General features: G+C 58.3%; 1 protein-coding gene across 1 annotated transcript; it reads right to left on the bottom strand.

Moving 5' to 3' along the window:
* Positions 1 to 597: 597 nt before the first annotated feature.
* Positions 598 to 7,528, bottom strand: LOC128826588 (E3 ubiquitin-protein ligase TRIM7-like). The gene is made up of 4 exons (XM_054009942.1): positions 7,506 to 7,528; positions 5,185 to 5,504; positions 2,236 to 2,346; positions 598 to 2,131 (listed from the first exon to the last, which is right to left on the bottom strand). The coding sequence occupies exons 2-4, from the start codon at positions 5,459 to 5,461 to the stop codon at positions 1,614 to 1,616; spliced, it is 906 nt and encodes a 301-aa protein (XP_053865917.1). The 5' UTR covers positions 5,462 to 5,504; positions 7,506 to 7,528; the 3' UTR covers positions 598 to 1,613.
* Positions 7,529 to 17,922: the final 10,394 nt, after the last annotated feature.

Below are 17,922 nucleotides of genomic sequence, written 5' to 3'. Positions count from 1 at the left end.
CCTTGGCTGACTCTCTGTGCCCCCCTCTTTGCCTCAGTTTTCCCCTCTGTAAAATGGGGCTGGTTCCCCTGCCCCCCTCTGTAAAGCACTGTGAGATCTGCGGGTGCGAAGCGCTGGGGAGGAGCTGGGTGTTGTTGTACCAGACACAATCTGGTCCTGCCCGGTGCCCCCAGCCTGAGAGCGGCGGGTTTCCAGCCCCTGCCAGAGAGGTAGCAGCTACTGGCAACTGCTGGGAACAAGACAGCGGCTGCGAGGGCCTGTGGGTCTGACCTGGGGGGAGGATACTGGCTAGATGGGCCCAGGGGTGTGATCCCATTGGGCAGGGTTGGGGAGCGGGGACACCGGGCTGGGGGGTCCCATTAAGTAGATAGATGGGTACAGATTTTTTGTTCCATTACAAACTCAGTTCCTCTCTAGGTGGGAATAAGGGCAGGTCAAATGTTTCCCACTGAAATTTTATTTCAACGGAAAATTAGGTTTTTAACCAAACAAAAACGGTAGCACAAAGCGTCAGTTCTCCTGGAGATTTTATTTTTTATATTTCTTCAGAAAACCAAAACTTTTTGCCAAAAACGCTCAGCCCCATAGTTACCAAACCTGAAAATTTTGGCTGAAAACCCCAAATGTTCCATTTTCTCAAGAAACATAAAAAAAATGGTAGAAAGTTAAAACGTTGTGTGACCCAGCGTGCCTGGGGAAGCCCTCATTGGAAATGCCAAGGTCAGGGCAGGCTGCAAAAGGGAGAGCAGATATTCCCAAGACAGGTGGGTTACACTGAAGTTAAATCTCCCAACCAGTGACAAACTGTGCATCTGATCCCCTCCCACTGGTTATCAAGAAGCAAAAAGAGGAACCACACAGCCCCCTTTATTGCATTCCTGTCTCCGGCTCCCCGTCAGCACCTAGGTCCCGTACAGCGAGAAGTTATGTAAAAACTCTGCTCATTCTACAAAATGTTCTTCTGACCCTAAAGGGTCAGTCATGTCACTGGAGGTTTGGATCTTACCCAACATACCACCCTGCCAGCCAGTCCTTCAGTGTCTAAAACTAAAGGTTTATTAGAAAGAAAAAAGAAAGAACAAGAAGAGAGCTGTTAAATGGTAAAGCAATCACATACATACACAGACTTCAAAGTCTATGAGGTTCCTACCGGTACTGGTGAGTTTGCTGGCTTGAAAGTCCCTCTGAATTGGATTGGCTTGAAAAAAAAAATCACAAGATTTTACAAATACAGTAATAAACCTTGGAGGGTTTTTTGTTTGTATTTTTTACATTTGCCTTCTGGGTTTTGACCAGGGTCAGGTTTTCACAGGTTTTCTCTGCAACCCAAAGGGCTAGAAAATTAGTTCCTTTTTTTTTTTTAAAATGAAAGCGCAGATTCTCACAAAAAAACTTGGCTCTGAGAGCTGGAGACGTCAAGAAACACAAAATATCATCAGACAAAGTCATGCGAAACTGTCGAGGAGGCTACGCATCCGATCCAGACAGGAAGTAAAAGTGAAAGCGGAAGTACGTAGGCAGGTGGCAGCAAGTCATTCCCGGGGCTGGAATTTTGGCCAGCGTGCCGGAGTTTAACATCCTTGCTCTTCAAAATGTGCAGTGGGGAGGTGCCCTCAGTCACATGGGCAGAGCTGGAGTGGGATGTCCGTGTCCCAGGTCAAGAAGAAGGGGAACATCTTCTCAGAGAAGGGGTAGTTGAAGGTGAAGATGTGCTCCATGGTGTCGTTGTTGTAGAAGGAGAGTTGTCCAAGGATGTAGTCTAGATGCACCTTGATCCTGCGCAGAGACGCCCGTAGGAAAAGTGTCGTCTTAGGGGTGCTGAGTGCCTGGTACTCCCCATTGTTAAACTCCAGCCCCCAGAACCCCTGCTCAGCCGTTATGTAGAGATACCCCTTCCTCTCCACCGACTCCCGGGCGGCGCCGACAATCCAGCCTTTCCCGGCACCCACTTCCACTACCCAGTCCAGCTGCCCCCTAGAGATGCCTGGGGCGCCCAGCACGCAGGGCTGGAAATCAAAACGCTCGGAGTTGTTAGGAAGGTACTGGGCACAGTCCCCGAGCCTCATGCTTTTCTGGTCTCGGGAGATCAGCAGAGTGGGGAACGCGGTGTTGGGATCCAGCTTCACCTCCACTGGGGAGAGAGAAGCAGAGAGTTAGGGTGAGATCTCGGCATACAGCAGAACAGAGGCCGTGAAATCTCACCGCGCCCTGGGCTGGTATCGGACAGTCACTGACCTTTCTTCTTGTTTCCGAAAAATCGATCGCACATATCCGAGATCAGCTCCTCCTGCTCGTCCTTTTCGCCATCCTCGCTCGCGCCAGCCGGCTCTGGCGTCTGACGGAAAACTACGAGACATGTGAGAGAAATAATTACCCATGGGAGAAACTGCCTCCGAAAGGGACAAATGGAGGCAGGCTGGCGGACGCTCAGGCTACAAACTCCCGGGGTCAGCCCCATTGTAGATACATCGCTTCCCAATAGGGGGTGCTCCAGTGAGAACGGGGAATCTTTACAGAGGGAGGAATCAAACCCTGAACGTTGCATTTCGGGTTTTAAGCATTTCGTTCTATTTTGATCGACCAACATTTTCACATTTCTGCCACATTATGGGTTTTAAGCCTCGCTTTTTTCTGTTTTTATGGATTTAAATTTTTCAGAATTGCAGGAAATCCTTTTTGGCGGGGGGAAAGGGAGTTAAACAATACAGTAACTCCTCCCTTAAAGTTGTCCTGGTTAACGTTGTTTCGTTGCTGATCAATTAGGGAACAGGCTCGTTTAAAGTTGTGCAATGCTCCCTTCTAATGTTCTTTGGTAGCCGCCTGCTTTGTCCACTGCTTGCAGGAAGAGCAGCCCGTTGGAGCGAGCTGGTGGGGGCTTGGAACCAGGGTGGGCCGGCAGCCCCCTATCGGCTCCCCTAAGTTCCCTGTGTGGCCAGGGCCGGCTCCAGGGACCAGCCGAGCAAGCTCGTGCTTGGGGCGGCAGATTCCAAGGGGCGGCATTCCGTCGAATCCCTTTTTTGTTTTGTTTTGTTTTGCGCTTCACCGCTTTGGCCGCCCCCGCAGGTTTTTTCTTTTTGGTTTGCTGCTCCCGCCACCCTGTAGGGGGCGGAGGAGGGGAACGCCCTGCAGCAAGCCTGGCAGGGCAGCCCGCGTCCTTCCCTGCCTGCCGACCGGAGCGGTGAGGGGCCCTCCCGGCAGGCGGCGCAGCTGGAGGGGCCGTGTGGCAAGCACCCCACTTAAGGAAGCCCTGGCCGCCTCCCTTCTCATTCTCCACCTCCCCGCTAGCCGGGGTGCGCACTTCACTGTCCGGGGTCTGCAGGGCCGGGAATCCCCCTGCACCCACGCTCCCACCGCCCCGCAGGTATTTTTTGGTTTTTGTTTTTTCTTTCCTTTGCCGCTCCGGCCGGCCAGCCAGTTTGTTCTCCCCCCCGTTGCTGCTCCGGCCAGGGGCAGGTTTGTTTCCCACCCACCCCCCTTCACCGCTCCGGCTGGGGGCAGATTTGTTCCCCCACCCACTTTGCTGCTCCGGCCAGCAGGTTTGTTTCCCCCTCCCTCCCCTTCACTGCTCCAGGCGGCAGGCAGCGGGTTTGTTCGCTCCCCCGCCACCACCGCCGCCGCTCCAGCCGGGGGCAGATTTGTTTCCTGCCCCCCTACCCCCCCTTTGCCGCTCCGGACGGCTGGCTTGTTTCCCCCCCCCACTGCTCCAGCCGGCCGGTTTGTTCTCTCCCCGCCTCTTCGCCGCTCCAGCCCGGGGGCAGGTTTGTTTTCCTCCTCCCCTCCCCTTTACTGCTCCGGCCGAGCGTTTTTTGCTTGGGGCGGCAAAAAAGCCAGAGCCGGCCCTGTGTGTGGCAACCGCCCAGCCGGCGATCATTTGCCAGGCAGTTCAGCTGTCCCTCCTCCCACTGCCGTGTGCTACTCCTGCCCTCTGCCTTGAAGCTGCTCCCGGGAACCTCCTGCTTGCTATGCAGGTGGGGGGGGGGGGGAGAGGGGTGCTGATGTCAGGGTGTCCCCCTCCCCCGCTCCTGTACTCCATCTCCACAGAGCGGGGGGGGGGGAGATGGGACACGACAGGGCTCAGGACTGAGGGCACTGGCTGGCAGCAGCTGCTGTTTCAACTTGCTGATCTCCTTAAAAAGGCAACATACTTAGAGTGGGGTCAGCGTACTTAAAGGGGCAACACGCATCTCTCTCTCACACACAGGGTGTGTGTCTCTGTCTCCCTCTGCCATGCTGTCTCCCCTCCCTCCATTTGTGCTGCCTTGTAGGGTGTGAGGCTACTTTAACAACAATGTACCCCTGGTTGAGGACCGCTGCTCTAGCCTGGCCTCTGTATGACACGGGCCAGAGAACTGCCCTGAAATAATCCCTACAGCAGAGAAAAACAGCCAATCTTGATATAAACTTGATCAGGACTGGAGAATCCACCAGAAGCCGTGGTGAATTGTCCCAGTGGTTAATTACTCTCACCATTAAACATTAACGCCGCCTTTACTGTCTGAATTCGTCTGGCTTAGAGTGGGGTCAGCCATTGGACGGGGTCGTTAGACCTTCCTCTGCTAGACCGAAGAGCCTGCTATGAAATATTTGTCCCCCAGGTAGATACTTATAGACTGGGATCAAGCCCTCCCGAACCTTCTCTTGGTTAAACTCAAGTTCCTGGAGTCTGTCACTGTCAGGCAGGTTTTCTAATCCTTTAATCATTCTCGCAGCTCTTCTCTGACCCCTCTGCAATGTACCCACATCCTTCCTGCAAGAAAGGGGCAGGGGCTTAGGACACTGGCCTGGCATTTGGAAGACCTGAGTTTAATCTGCTACTTTGCCACAGACACCCAGATGACCTGGGACAAGCCGCTTGTGCCTGGACTACCCACCAAACACATCCCGGCGTAGCTGCGGGGGGGGGGAGAAACAACTGCCCCGGGCATTTTTCAGATGTGGAAACTGAGGCACGGAAAGGTGAGGGGCTGTGATTTGTCTGGGATCACCCAGCAGCAGAGCTGGGCGTGGAACCCTGGTCCGCTGAGTGCCAGTTCTGGGTGCGAACCGCTAGGCCAACCTTGTTGGACTGGGGGAAACTGAGGCATGCCAGGGGGTGACACCCCCCCCCCCATTTATCAAAAAGCTCCAGCAAGGAATGAGTCAGACCATGGGGGGAAATGAGGGGGATCTCCTCCATCTACTCACCCTCCGGCATGTCCTTTTGGATCCTTACCGACAGATCCTTCCGACTAATGTCGTCCAATATCTTCACCGCCATCTGCAGAGCCCTGGGCTCCTGGTAAGCCTGGACCATGGCTCGAGCTATGTCCATGGCATCGGCTGCCTCCGTCTTGGAGCGGGGGATGCGCTTGTAGCCATCTTCCAGGGAATAGTTCTCCAGGTGAAACTTGAACATCTTGAACTCTCGCGCTTCTAGATCATTCAAATACTCGACGAGCTTGCAGCATGCGGTCTCTGCCATCTCTATCCCGGGCTGGCATCCCAGACCTCAGCAGGAAAGAGTCCTGTGCCGAGGATAATACGAATCACTATTGCTGCCCATCTGCCAGTCTCAAAGCCCTTTACGAAGGAGGGCAGTATTATTAGCGCCATTTTATCAATTGGGAAACTGAGGCACAGTAAGGGGGAAGCGACGTGCACAAGGTCAGAATAGAACCCAGGAGTCTTAATTCCCAGCCCAATCTAAGCACTAGACCCCACTCCCCTTCTAGAGCCAGGGATAGAACCCAGGAGTCCTGGCTCCCAGCATGACCATCCCGCCCCTCTAACCACCTGACCCCACTTGCCTCCCTAGAACCAAGGGGTCCTGATGGCCCTTAGCCACGGCCTAGCTCCACCCACTAGGCCATGCAGCCTGGGGGTCAGGTACCAAGTGGCTGCTGGGGTTGTGCACCAAGCTAGGGCTGGCTGGAAATTTGGCCAGGGAAATGTCGATTTTTTCAACATCAAAATACTTCAAAAACAGGGTCGTGTTTTGCCCAAACGGCCCGCGGTGCCTAACCCCCCTGGAAACCAATGGGAGTTGGGCATCTCGGCGTCTACAGCCGTCCCACTAGGCGCCCGAATGTGGCTTTAGGCACCTCCATCCCTTTACAAATCAGTCCCTTGGCTGTAATAAAACACCCGCAGCTAATGGTGCCAGTGGCCTCGGGCTCACGGGGCTCGGGCTGCGGGGCTAGAACATGGCCGTGGAGCCATTCCGCGAGCCGGGGCTCTGGGACCGTCCCTCCTTCACAGGTGTTGTGAGGATCAATAAATCCCCAGAGGTGCTCAGACAGTGGCTAGAGACCCGAACTGGGATGCAGGACACCTGGGTGCTCTGTCTGGCTCTGTTGGTAGGGGACTTTGAACAAATCACTTCCCCCCACCGTGCCTCAGTTTCCCCATCTCTGCCATGGGGTTAACGATCCCGAGCTGCTGACAGGAAGACCCGGGGCTATGGGGGTGTCATTAAACACCTGACACAGACACAATCCCACATCCCCACCCCCCGCACCATGCACACCCCATGGCAGAACTGGGACCAGACCCCAAATCTGAGCTCCTCGCCGTGCGTCCCTGCAGCTGCCCCGAGCCGGTCCCTTGCCTCAGTTTCATCCCCACCCCCTGCTTTTGGCACAGGGAGCTTGAACCACCAGGCCCCAGGTGCCCCCTTGAGTCGGCACCCGGGCTCCAGCCACTCGGCTACTGAGAATTGGTGTCACCCCCATGGGGGAGTCAGAAGGCAGCTGAGAGCTCCCAGGCCCAGCTCCTGCAGCTCTCTGTCCCTTGCCCGCCTGCTCCCCTCCAGCCCAGGGGCGGCTGTGGGGTGGGGGGGCAGCAGAAGGAGGGGTGGGGGGGGCAAGAGTCAGAGAAGAAGGGGGGATATCAGATGGGTGTCAGGAGGGAAGGGGTGGAGAGGAAGAGGGTCTCAGGAAGAAGGGGAGGAAGAGGGGGGTCAGATGGGGGTCAGGAGGGGAGGGTGGAGAGGAAGAGGGTCTCTGGGAAGAGGAGGAAGAGGGGGGTCAGATGGGGATTGGGGGAGTGGAGAGGAGGAGGGTCTAAGGGGGAGTGGGATGAAGAGGGCGGTCAGATGGGGAAGGGGACTGGAGAAGAAGAGGAGGTCTGGGTGGGAGGGGGAGGAAGAGGGGCCAGGAGAGGAAGATGTGGGGGAGGCCAGAGGGGGAAGGAGACGGGAGAGGAACAGGGGGCAGATGGGAAGAAGGGGGTGAGGACGGGACGGGATGGGAGGGGACGGGGGCAGCACTTCATTAGTGGTGGAGAGCTGCCGGAGCGCAAGCAATATTTTTCCTTTCATAACTGACAGGCCAAGCCCAGAGGGGCCGGGGTTAGGAAGTGACAAGATCAGAGAGGCCGGGGCTCAGCCCTGGCCCAAAGGAAGCCCTGGAGGAGGGACAGGAGAGAGCGGGAGATGTGGGCAAAGGGGAGGGGAAGGCACCTGAGGATGCAGGTTGAGGGGAGCCCCCCCCCATCCCCGAGCATTGCCCCAGCCCGGCCCCACTCACCAGCCCTGACAGTGAAAGCGAAAGTGCTTGAGGGGGAGGAAGGAGGGACAAAGGCCAACCCCCACCCCCGGGCTCTAGCCCTCCCTTAGCCCAGGGCTGCTGCAGAACATCCACACAGCGCAGGGGGAGGCCAGAGCCTAGTTTTTTTGCTGCCCCAAGCAAAAAAAATTTTGGCTGCCCCCCACCACAGCCATGGGCTCCCCCCCGCACCCCTCTGCTGCCCCAGGCCTGGGTTCTCCCCCCACCCTCCCACACCCACTGCCGCCCCAGCGCCGGGCTCTCTCCTTTCCTCCCCACTAGCGCCCTACTCCCACCCCCCTGCCCCCCAGCTCTGGGCTCTCCCCCCAACCTGCACCCTCCTGCCACTGTCTTCCTTTTAAACAAATAAAACTAAAAAAAAAAAAAAACCACTGGGAAGCATTTCTTGCTCAATTTATTCTACTTTTCCTACAGCAAGTTACAGTGGATCAGTATATTTGATTTGGGAGAAATGAAGTAACAGCTGCCCAAACTGAGCTTGAGCACTCCTGAATGTTGAGAGTGTTCAAATCTGGAAGGCAGGTGCTAGATTCCCTTTCTGAATATCAGCTAAATCTGGAAAGGAAAAGTCAACTTCTGCTTCCATGGCTCAGAAGTGGAAATCCTCCTATGTGCCTGGTACTGTATCTAAAGCTGCCCAGATCCCCTAGCAGAGCCTCCCCTCCCTTACTTTTCATTTTAAATTCTAGTGGGATCCACGTACCTCCCTTGCTAGGCTTCAGATAGAGAGGGGCACTGTCCATTTAATTCACCCAATTCCTTCTTTGGGGGCTGCTGCAAGGTGAGGTCACACCCAGGGCTACCATACGTCCGGATTTCCCCGGACATGTCCGGCTTTTTGGTCTATAAATAGCTGTCCGGGGGGGATTTCTAAAAATCTAAAAATGTCCAGGATTTCCCCCCGGTCGGCTATTTATAGATAGAAAAGCGGCGCTGCTGGGCAGCCAAAGCCCCTTCCCAGCTCCCCCCATCCCCTGCAGCCTTAGCACGCCGCCCGGCCCCACACCTGTCTTCCCCCTCCTCCCCTCCCCTGAACGCTCCGCCCCCCTGCTCCCCCCCCTGCTTCCCGCAAATCAGACGTTCGGGGGAAGTCTGAAAACAAGCAGGGGCAGGCAAGCAGCAGCAGGTAAGCTGGGGCGGGGGGGATGTGAGGAGGAGGACTCCGGGGAGGCGAGGCGCAGCACGGCCCAGTCCAGCCCTGGCCGAGCGGCTCCCTACGGCCCCGGCCCCAGCAGCTTCGGCCCGACTCGGCTTGGGCCCTGGGGCACCAGCCCCGGTTCCAGCCGAGCGGCACCGGCCAAGCGGCACCGGCCAAGCACCCCCGGCCCCGGCCCCAGCCCCAGCGGCTCTGGCCCTGGCCCCAATGGCGCTGGCCCGGCTCGGCTCGGGCCCCAGGGCACCGGCCCCGGGTCTGGCCAAGTGCACCGAGCGGTGCCAGCTGAGCGGCCCTGGGTACCGGGACAGGGCTGGGGAAGGAGGATCTAGCGCCCACGGGGCAGAGGGGAAGTCAGCACCTATGGCTAGAAGGGTATAATGAGTGGGGTCCCGCAGGGATCAATTCTGGGTCTGGTTCTGTTCAATATCTTCCTCAATGATTGAGATGATGGTATGGAGAGTCCACTTATAAAGTCTGCGGATGATACCAAGCTGGGAGGGGGTGAAAGTGCTTTGGAGGATAGGATGAAAATTTAAAACGATCTGGACAAACTAGAGAAATGGTCTGAAGTCCATAGGATGAAATTCAATAAGGACAAATGCAAAGGGCTCCACTTGGGAAGGACCAATCAGTTGCACACATACAAACTGGGAAATGACGGCCTAGGAAGGAGAACTGCGGAAAGGGAGCTGGGGGGTCATGGTGGATCACAAGCTAAATATGAGTCAACAGTGTCACGCTGTTGCAAAAAGAGCAAACATCCTTCTGGGATGTATTACAGGAGTGTTGTAAGTAAGACACAAAGTATTTTTTCCACTCTCCACCACGCTGATTAGGCCTCACTGGAGCACTGTGTCACAGAGGAAGCTTTGTGATATCAGACCTGGTGTGGGTTCTGTTAAGAGCGCTGGGGAAGCCTTCAGGCCAGATGGGGCTTATGAGGAGGTGGTATGTAGAAGGCCCTGGGTAATAATGAAGCAGAAGGAAGAGACCAGGGAAAACACAGTGCTGGTGTGGGATTAAGGTTAGAGTGGGCACCTGTGCTTATTTAGGATCCTCAGGCTGGAGCTTCCGGTGAGGGTGGGAGAAAGTCCCCTTCATGGGCTTTCACACAGGGGTGGCTCTAGCATTTTAGCCCAGGCTGCCTTCGGCGCCTTGCCTGCGGGAGGTCCGCCGATCCCACGGCTTCGGCGTACCTGCCGCCAAATTGCCGCAGAATCCGCGGGACCGGCGGACCTCCCACAGGCAAGCCACCAAAGGCTGCCTGACTGCCGCTCTCGCAGGGACTGGCAGGGTGCCCCCCACCCCGCGGCTTGCCGCCCCGGGCACGCGCTTGGAGCGCTGGTGCCTGGAGCTGGCCCTGGCCAGAGCCAGCCCGTCTGCGTGTGGAGGCTCACCGGGGAGCTGGGCAGGGAGCGGCAAAGGGAACATGGGGGAAAAGGGGGGATACAGGGCATTAGCAACCTTGCTTTTCCCTCTAGATCAGGCCTCTGCTTTGCTTCTGTCGCCCGAGAGGGGTCCCAGCCCCCTTCCTCCACTCCCCATCTCCCCATTGCCCCACCTGTGTCCCCCATTCTCCTGGCATCCCTGCTGCCCCCACATGGCCCCACCTCATCCCTCAGCCCCCATCTCCTCCTGCCCCCATGCCTTGCCATACCGACCCCCTGTCCTTCCCCCATCCCCCATTCTGCTGGCACCCCCTGGCACCCCGATCCAAGGCAGTAGGGGAGAAGATAGGGCCTGTCCTCACCTGACACCCCCACTGAGCAGGGCCTTCCCCAGCTCCTGCCCAGCCCCCTACCCTGAACCATCCCCTCCCCAGGGTGTCACCTGCATCTGGAACAGCACACACACACACCAGGCTCTCCCCATCTGTAATGACCCCAGAGCAGGGGGAACTCAGGGCCATTCACCCCATAATGCAAAGAGGGAAACTGAGGCAGAGATAGCAGATGGGCCTGGCACAGCAGGGAATAGAACCCAGGAGTCCTGAATACCAGGCTTTAGCCGCTAGGCCATGCTGCCCCCTGGATGGCAGCTAAAGATGGCTCAGAGATGGGAAGCCCTGGTGCCCACCAGGTCCCTCTCCGTGTCTCAACCAGTGTGAGGGTCCCATTGTCCACCCTCCATGGGGCTCAAGGGGCTGCAAGAGCCACCTCGACACCCACCCTAGCCCCAGCTTTGCTGGGCACCCACTGCATGCCCTGAGGCAGAACCCTGCTCCCTGCCTCAGTTTCCCCATCTTTCAAATGGCCATCGCCAGCCCAGCCTCCTTTGCAAAGCACTCGGGGAATCCCAGGACAAACAAGGCAGCATCATGGGAGTACCCGCTGCAGGGACAGAACCCAGGAGTCCTGGGCCGGGCTCTAGCCACTGGGGGATACCACCCTGTGTCTTGGGGTGGGGTCGGGAGGAAAAGAAATCGGATGTTCAAGGGCTAAAGTCGGGCTCCCCCCAGAGCCTGGAGAGGGCTGGTGACATCACAGGGCCAAGCGGGGGATTGACTGGGGAATGGCTTGATTGATTGGCAGCTCACACAGAACTCAGAGACTTCAGACCCAAGGTGGTAACTGAGACAGGGGCTGGCTGGACGGACAGATGGCTGGATTCACTGCTCATATCTGGAAAACAGCAGCTCTCCAACATTAGCTCTAGAAATCAAACTGAGGAAAACCTTTCCATGGGAAAACCCCTGACAGGTGCCCTTGTGTGGGGGCCAGTGGATTTGTGACTCTCTCCCCCTCCTCCCCCGGGATTTGAGCAAATAACCCCATGGAGAAGGAGCCGCGCTTGAACCAAACCCAAGAGGGCCCTTTGCAGGGGGAGCAGGAGGGTTTGGCAGTGAGATTTGGCCACCCGCGGTGGGAAAGTTCCTGCATGTTAATGCCCAAGAAAAAACCTACCAGGAAAAATGCAAAACGTCCCGGCTCAAATGCCAACAGTCCCGGGTCACAGAGCCACATGTCCAGAGCTCGGGGAGGCCCCTTCCTCCCTGTGTCCCTAGCCACATGTCCAGAGCTCGGGGAGGCTTCTCCGCCTCCTTGGACCAAACCTCAGAGCCTCCAGCCCCCTGCCCCGCGCCCTGCCGCCACCACCTCCCATTGGCCCCCATCCCTTGCAGTACCCACCCCCTGCCCTTCCCCCCACATTCCGCTGTCACCGTCTGCCCCCCAGATCCAAGACCCAGCCATGCCTCACCCCCCCACAGGGAATGGGGCCTTCCCCAGCTCCAGCCCAGCCCCCCTGCCCCAAACCAGCCCCCCCGTGGGTCTGGGACATCCCATCCTCCCCCTCCCCCCCAGGGTATATGGAACAGCATCCCCCAGCTCTCCCAGTCCGCAGCACCCCCAGCATAGGGGTGGGGGAGGGCTGTGTAACGATGCTGCCCTTTGTGGGACACTTCTGAAAGTACCAGTTTAGGACACATTACTTACAGCAGGGCAGTTACAGCCCAAGGCTTGGGTTCCTTTGCACACCAAGGCAAACCAAACCAGCCAAACAGAGAGGACTTCGGTTTTACCCCACTGGCTATCCACAAGTCTCACAAGCAATTCCCTTAGACACTGCAGTTTCCCAGTATCACCACCAGTGCCACTCGTTATGAATGGTTATGAAAACCAATACCCCAGTAAAAGAAAAAGGTTCTCCCGAATCCCGATCCCAAAGGACCAAGCCCCAGACCCAGGTCAATATACAAATCAGATCCTACCCACAAATCACACTGTTGCCAATCCTTTAGAATCTAAAATCTAAAGGTTTATTCATAAAAGGAAAAAGATAGAGATGGGACTAGAATTGGTTAAATGGAATCAATGACATGCAGTGATGGCCAAGTTCTTGGTTCAGGTTTGTAGCAGTGATAGAATAAACTGCAGGTTCAAATCAAGTCTCTGGAACATCCCCAGCTGGGATGGGTCATTCAGTCCTTTGTTCAGAGCTTCAGTTTGTAGCAAAGTCCCTCCAGAAGTAAGAAGCAGGATTGAAGACAAGATGGAGATGAGGCAGCTGCCTTTTATAGTCTCTTCCAGGTGGAAGGACACCTCTTTGTTCTTACTGTGGAAAATTACAGCAGCAAGATGGAGTCTGGAGTCGCATGGGCCAGTCACATGTCCATGCATGACTCAGTTTACAGGCCGATGCCATTGTCTACATGTTAGTTTGAACGTTCCCAGGAAAGCTCAGATGTGGATTGACGTCTCCCGAAGTCCATTGTCACCTAAGTGTTTATTGACTAGGCATTTACTGAGAATAGCCCTTTCTCAAGAAACTGACCTAATGCGTCCCTGAGGCTACTTAGAATCAAAACACATTGAGATACAAGTACAGAGCCAATATTCATAACTTCAGCTACAAAAATGATACACACAGACAGGCAGAATCACCATAATCAGCAAATCATGACCTTCCCACAGACACCTCACACGACAACCTTTGTACGATATTTGCTGCAAATATATAACAGTGGTTGCAACAATGATCTATATGGTCACAGGTTATGTCAATAACGTCACAGACTGCTCACCCCATTGTGCAGAGAGGGAAACTGCGGCAGAGAAAGCAGAAGGGCCTGGGCACAGCGGGGAATAGGACCCAGGAATCCAGAGAACTGGGCTCTAGCCTCTAGGCCACGCTGCCCCCTGGATGGCAGCTGAAGATGGCTTAGAGACGGGCTCCCACCTCATCCCCCAGCCCCCATCTCCTCCTGCCCCCATCCCTTGCCATACCGACCCCCGGTCCTTCCCCCATCCCCCATTCTGCTGGCACCCCCTGGCACCCCGATCCAAGGCAGTAGGGGAGCAGACAGGGCCTGTCCTCACCTGACACCCCCAGTGAGCAGGGCCTTCCCCAGCTCCTGCCCAGCACCCTATCCTGAGCCGGCCCCACTAGGGGGGCTGGGACAACCCATCCCCTCCCCAGGGTGTCACCCACATCTGGAACAGCACCCCCCGCCCAGGCTCTCCCCATCTGTAATGACCCCAGAGCAGGGGGAAATCAGGCCCATTCACCCCATAGTGCAAAGAGGGAAACTGAGGCAGAGATAGCAGAAGGGCCTGGCACAGCAGGGAATAGAATCCAGGAATCCTGAGAACCGGGCTCTAGCCTCTAGGCCATGCTGACCCCTGGATGGCAGCTGAAGATGGCTTAGAGATGGGCAACCTCGCTGCATGCCCCTTGCCAGGGCACTAGCTCCCTCTCCTCATTTCTGCCCACATGAGGGCGACAGGATCCTCCAGGGTCACATGAACACCCACCCTGCCCGCTGAGTGCCCCCCGGCAGACCCTCACTCCCTGCCTCAGTTTCCCCATCTGTCAAACGGGCATCGCCAGCCCAGCCTCCTTTGTGATGAGCTGGGGGAACCTTTGGGATGAACAGCCAGGGCTCTAGCCACTGGGCGACACCACCCTGCGTCGGAGGGAGGTAGGGTTTGGGAGGAACAGATATCAGATGTTTAAGGGCTGAAGTTGGGCTCCCCACAGAGCCTAGAGTGGGCTGGTGAGATCACAGGGCCGGAGCCGGGGGGAATGACTGGGGGATGGATTGGTTCACTGATCGATTGATTGTCAGCTCATACAGAAGCCATAGATTATAGACCGAAGGGGGTTATTGATTGATTGATTGATAGTTCACCTACAGGCCATCGATTACAGAGGGGAGGAGGTTACTGAGGCAGGGAAAGATTGATTGATTGATTGATTGATAGCTCCCAGAGATTTCAGCCCCAAGGTGGTGAGTGAGACAGGGGCTGGCTGGCTGGACGGATGGCTGGATGGATGGATTCACTGCTCACGTCTGGAAAACAGCCACTCTCCAGCATTAGCTCTAGAAATCAAGTTTAGCAATTCCTCTCCCTTGTGTGGGGGCCAGTGGATTTGTGACTCCCCCCTGGATATGAGCAGTCCTGGGTTTACAATGGCGCCAGTGGTGCCATGGAGCCGGGTCCATGCTCAGAAGGGGTCCCGGCCTGCTCCGCTTGTACTGCGCCCCGAGACCCCGCCTGCCTGCTGGCTCCCCCCACCCCGCCCACCACTTGCTCCTCTCCGCCCCTTGGCCCCACCTGCTGGCTCCTAGGGTTACCATACGTCCGGATTTTCCCAGACATGTCCGGGTTTTGGGCTCCAAATCCCCGTCCGGAGGGAAATCCCAAAAAGCCGGACATGTCCGGGAAAATCGGGACATGCGAGGCCGGCGGTGCGGGTGCTCGGGGGCCGGGCCGGCGGTGCGGTGCCGGGCCAGGGGCTCGGGAGCCGGGCCAGCGGAGCGGTGCCAGGCCGGAGGCTCGGGGGCCGGGCCAGCGGAGCGGGGCCGGGCCGGGCCGGGGGCTCAGGGGCCGGCGGAGTGGTGCCGGGCCGGGTCGGGGGCCGGGTCGGGAGCCGGGCTGGCAGAGCGGGGCCGGGTCGGGGGCCGGGCTGGCGGAGCGGGGCCGGGCCGGGGGCTCGGGGGCCGGGCCAGGCCAGCGGAGCGGTGCTGGGCCGGGCCGGGAGCTCCAGGGCCGGGCCGGCGGTGCGGTGCCGGGCCGGGGGCTCCGGGGCTCCGGGGCTGGGCCGGCGGTGCCGGGCCGGGGGCTCGGGGGACGGGCCGGCAGTGCCGGGCCGGTGGTGCAGGGCCAGGGGCTCGGGGGACGGGCCGGCGGTGCCGGGGGCCGGGACAGTGGTGCGGTGCCGAGGGCCGGGCTGGGGACCGGCGGTGCGGTGCCGGGGGCCGGGGGTGCTCGGCCGGGGGCCCGGGGGCCGGGCCGGGCCGGGCACCAGCAGTGCTGGGCGGGCCAGGGGTGCTCGGCTGGGGGCCCGGGGGCCGGGCCGGGGACCGGTGGTGCTGGGCGGGCCGGGGGTGCTCGGCCGGGCCCAGAGCCGGCACCCCAGGACCTGAGCCGACCCAGGCTGGAAACGCCGGGGGGGGGCAGCCTGGGCCACGCCTCCTCCCCCCACGCCCCCCCTTACCTGCTTCAGGCTTCCCACGAATCAAATGTTCACAGGAAGCAGGGGAGGGGGCGGAGACTTTGGGGAAGGGGCGGAGTTGGGGCGGGGCCGGGGCCCCGTGGAGTGTCCTCCTTTTGGAGGCACAAAATATGGTAACCCTACTGGCTCCTCTCTGCCCCCTGGCCGGACCCCAGTGCACCTCCGGCTCCGGGCAGTCTCTGCTTCCCACCACCTGTGGGGCCCCACCTGTCTCCCCGGAGCAGAGGCGCCTGGGACTGGTGCAGAAGCCTGGCCAGTCTCAGCCAGGTGGGGAGGGATGTTGGGGTGAGGGGGCTTGGCTGGGCCCCTCCAAGCAAGTGGGTCCTGAGGGAGCCCAGCCGGGCAGGTCCTGGCTTGGCTAATCGCACCACTTCCGAGGGGCCGGAGCGATTCCCGATCCTGGGACCAGCCCTGGTCACCTCCCAGCAGGGCCGGTGAGTGCGGCTGGGAGGCAGGGTTTGTGGGGGGGGAGATCTCTGTGTGTTGGGGCACTAGGGAGAGGGGGTTCTGTGTGGGGTGCTCAGCAGTTGTGGTGGGGCTCTGGGCAGGGGTGGTGTTGTGCAGGGCACTGTGCATTTGTGGCAGGGTCTGGGGAGGGCGCTGGGCATAGGGGGTCCAGCGGCCTCTGGCCATAGGGAGTCGGGGGGTGTTTGCGTTGGGCGAGGGGGGCTGTGTGGCAGGGCATGGGCCCACCCCCGAGGGAAGGGGCACGCTGGCAGCATAGGGGATTGATTGAGTGTGCATCTGGCAGCTACCGGTTTGTAACTAGTGCCCTCGCGCTGGGCTGGGCAGAGCAGGGCCGCCCCTGCCATGCCGCTCCCCATTGCCCCTGGCTGGCCCCTCGCTCTGGGGACCTCCCAGTCCTCCGTACCATGCGCCATTGCCTCCATGGGGGCCCACAAATATGTTTAGAGCCGGGCCCACAGGAGGTTAATCCAGCCCTGCAAATAACCCTGCGGAGAAGGAGACGCAGTTGAACCAAACCCAACAGGGCCCTTTGCAGGGTAAGTAAAGTTCCTGCACATTAACGCCCAAGAAAAAAACTACCAGAAAAAGAGCAAAACGCCCTGGCTCGAATGCCAACAGTCCTGAGTCATGGAGCCACATGTCCAGAGCTCGGAGAGGCGCCTTCCTTGCTGTGTCCCTAGGGGAACCCGTGTGGCTTCTCCGCCTCCTTGGACTGAACCTGAGCCACCAGCCCCCCTGCTTCACCCTCTGAGTCCCTTCAGCGGGTCCCCCTGAGATGGGCACCTGAGAAAGACGTGTACCCAACAGGGAGCCGTGTGCACCCCCAAATCCAGCCGCTGCAGTGACCCTCCGCCAGCAGGGCAAAGACAGTTGGGTTTCTCAGCCGGCTGGAGCACAGCATAGAACGTCCTTGGTTAACGCGGGGGCCAGAAAGTTACAGCCTGGTCCGTCTTCACCCCCTTTTGTCCCAGTTCATCTTCCAGCCGCCCCCCACGCATCAGCCCCCACCTGGCCCCTCCTCAGTCCTTTGGTCTTCCCGGCAAACCCGGCCGGCTTCCTGCAGCGGGATGGGCCAGCCATGGTCCTTAGTTGCTAGGTACCAAATGTCCGGGCAGTCGGCCTGACCATTGTCTTTGTGGACTCTCTATGGCCATGGGGCCCAGGCCCCAGCCCGCCGGGTGTCCGGCACACCTGTGTCTCAGGGTCTCTGCAGAGAGTAACCAACCTTTTCCCACCACCTAGTTAATGCCGCATACAGGGGAAACTGAGGCAGACAAGCTATTCATATAAAATATTACAGGAAATCCCCACTTCATCACCCCCCGTCCCTCCCACATGGATCCGGCTGGTTCTCTGTCAGGTTCTTCAGGTGGGGGGGTACATATATCCCATCAGCCCCAGCAGTGCTCCCCCTATGTGGCTTGGCTTTAAGAGAGCTGATTCTACTCTTCTAGCAAGTCACTGTGTGACCGTGAGCAACTTACCTGGCTGCAGATCCCCAAAGGGAATTAGGCACCTGGATTGCATGGAAACCAATGTGATTTAGGTACCTAAGTGCCTTTGAGTATCGAGGCTGCGGTGTGCCTCGGTTTCCCCCCCAGGAACAATTGGCTCCTTGGTTTCTGATGTAGAAGATCAGGGCTCAACTCCCAGCACCGCCAGACCTGGACAAGTCCCTCCACGTCCCCATAGCCCCTGTTCTTCAACTGTAGCATGAGGAGGACAGTTTTCCTTTCACCCTATGTGCTGCCCATTAAAACTGTGAATTTATGGGGTCAGGGACTGTCTCTTATTCTG

Source organism: Malaclemys terrapin, chromosome 20 (assembly GCF_027887155.1).
Source record: "Malaclemys terrapin pileata isolate rMalTer1 chromosome 20, rMalTer1.hap1, whole genome shotgun sequence".
Taxonomy (NCBI): domain Eukaryota; kingdom Metazoa; phylum Chordata; order Testudines; family Emydidae; genus Malaclemys; species Malaclemys terrapin.
Note: the sequence above shows the minus strand (reverse complement) of the source record. Positions and strands in the feature narration are given on the sequence as shown.

Excerpts from the sequence above, each read along its gene's own strand:
- LOC128826588 (XM_054009942.1), bottom strand. The coding sequence starts at position 5,461 with ATGGCAGAGACCGCATGCTGCAAGCTCGTCGAGTATTTGAATGATCTA. Across the intron at positions 2,347-5,184 it reads CCAAAAGGACATGCCGGAGG|TTTTCCGTCAGACGCCAGAG; the intron begins GTGAGTAGATGG and ends CATGTCTCGTAG. Across the intron at positions 2,132-2,235 it reads TTTCGGAAACAAGAAGAAAG|TGGAGGTGAAGCTGGATCCC; the intron begins GTCAGTGACTGT and ends CTCTCTCCCCAG.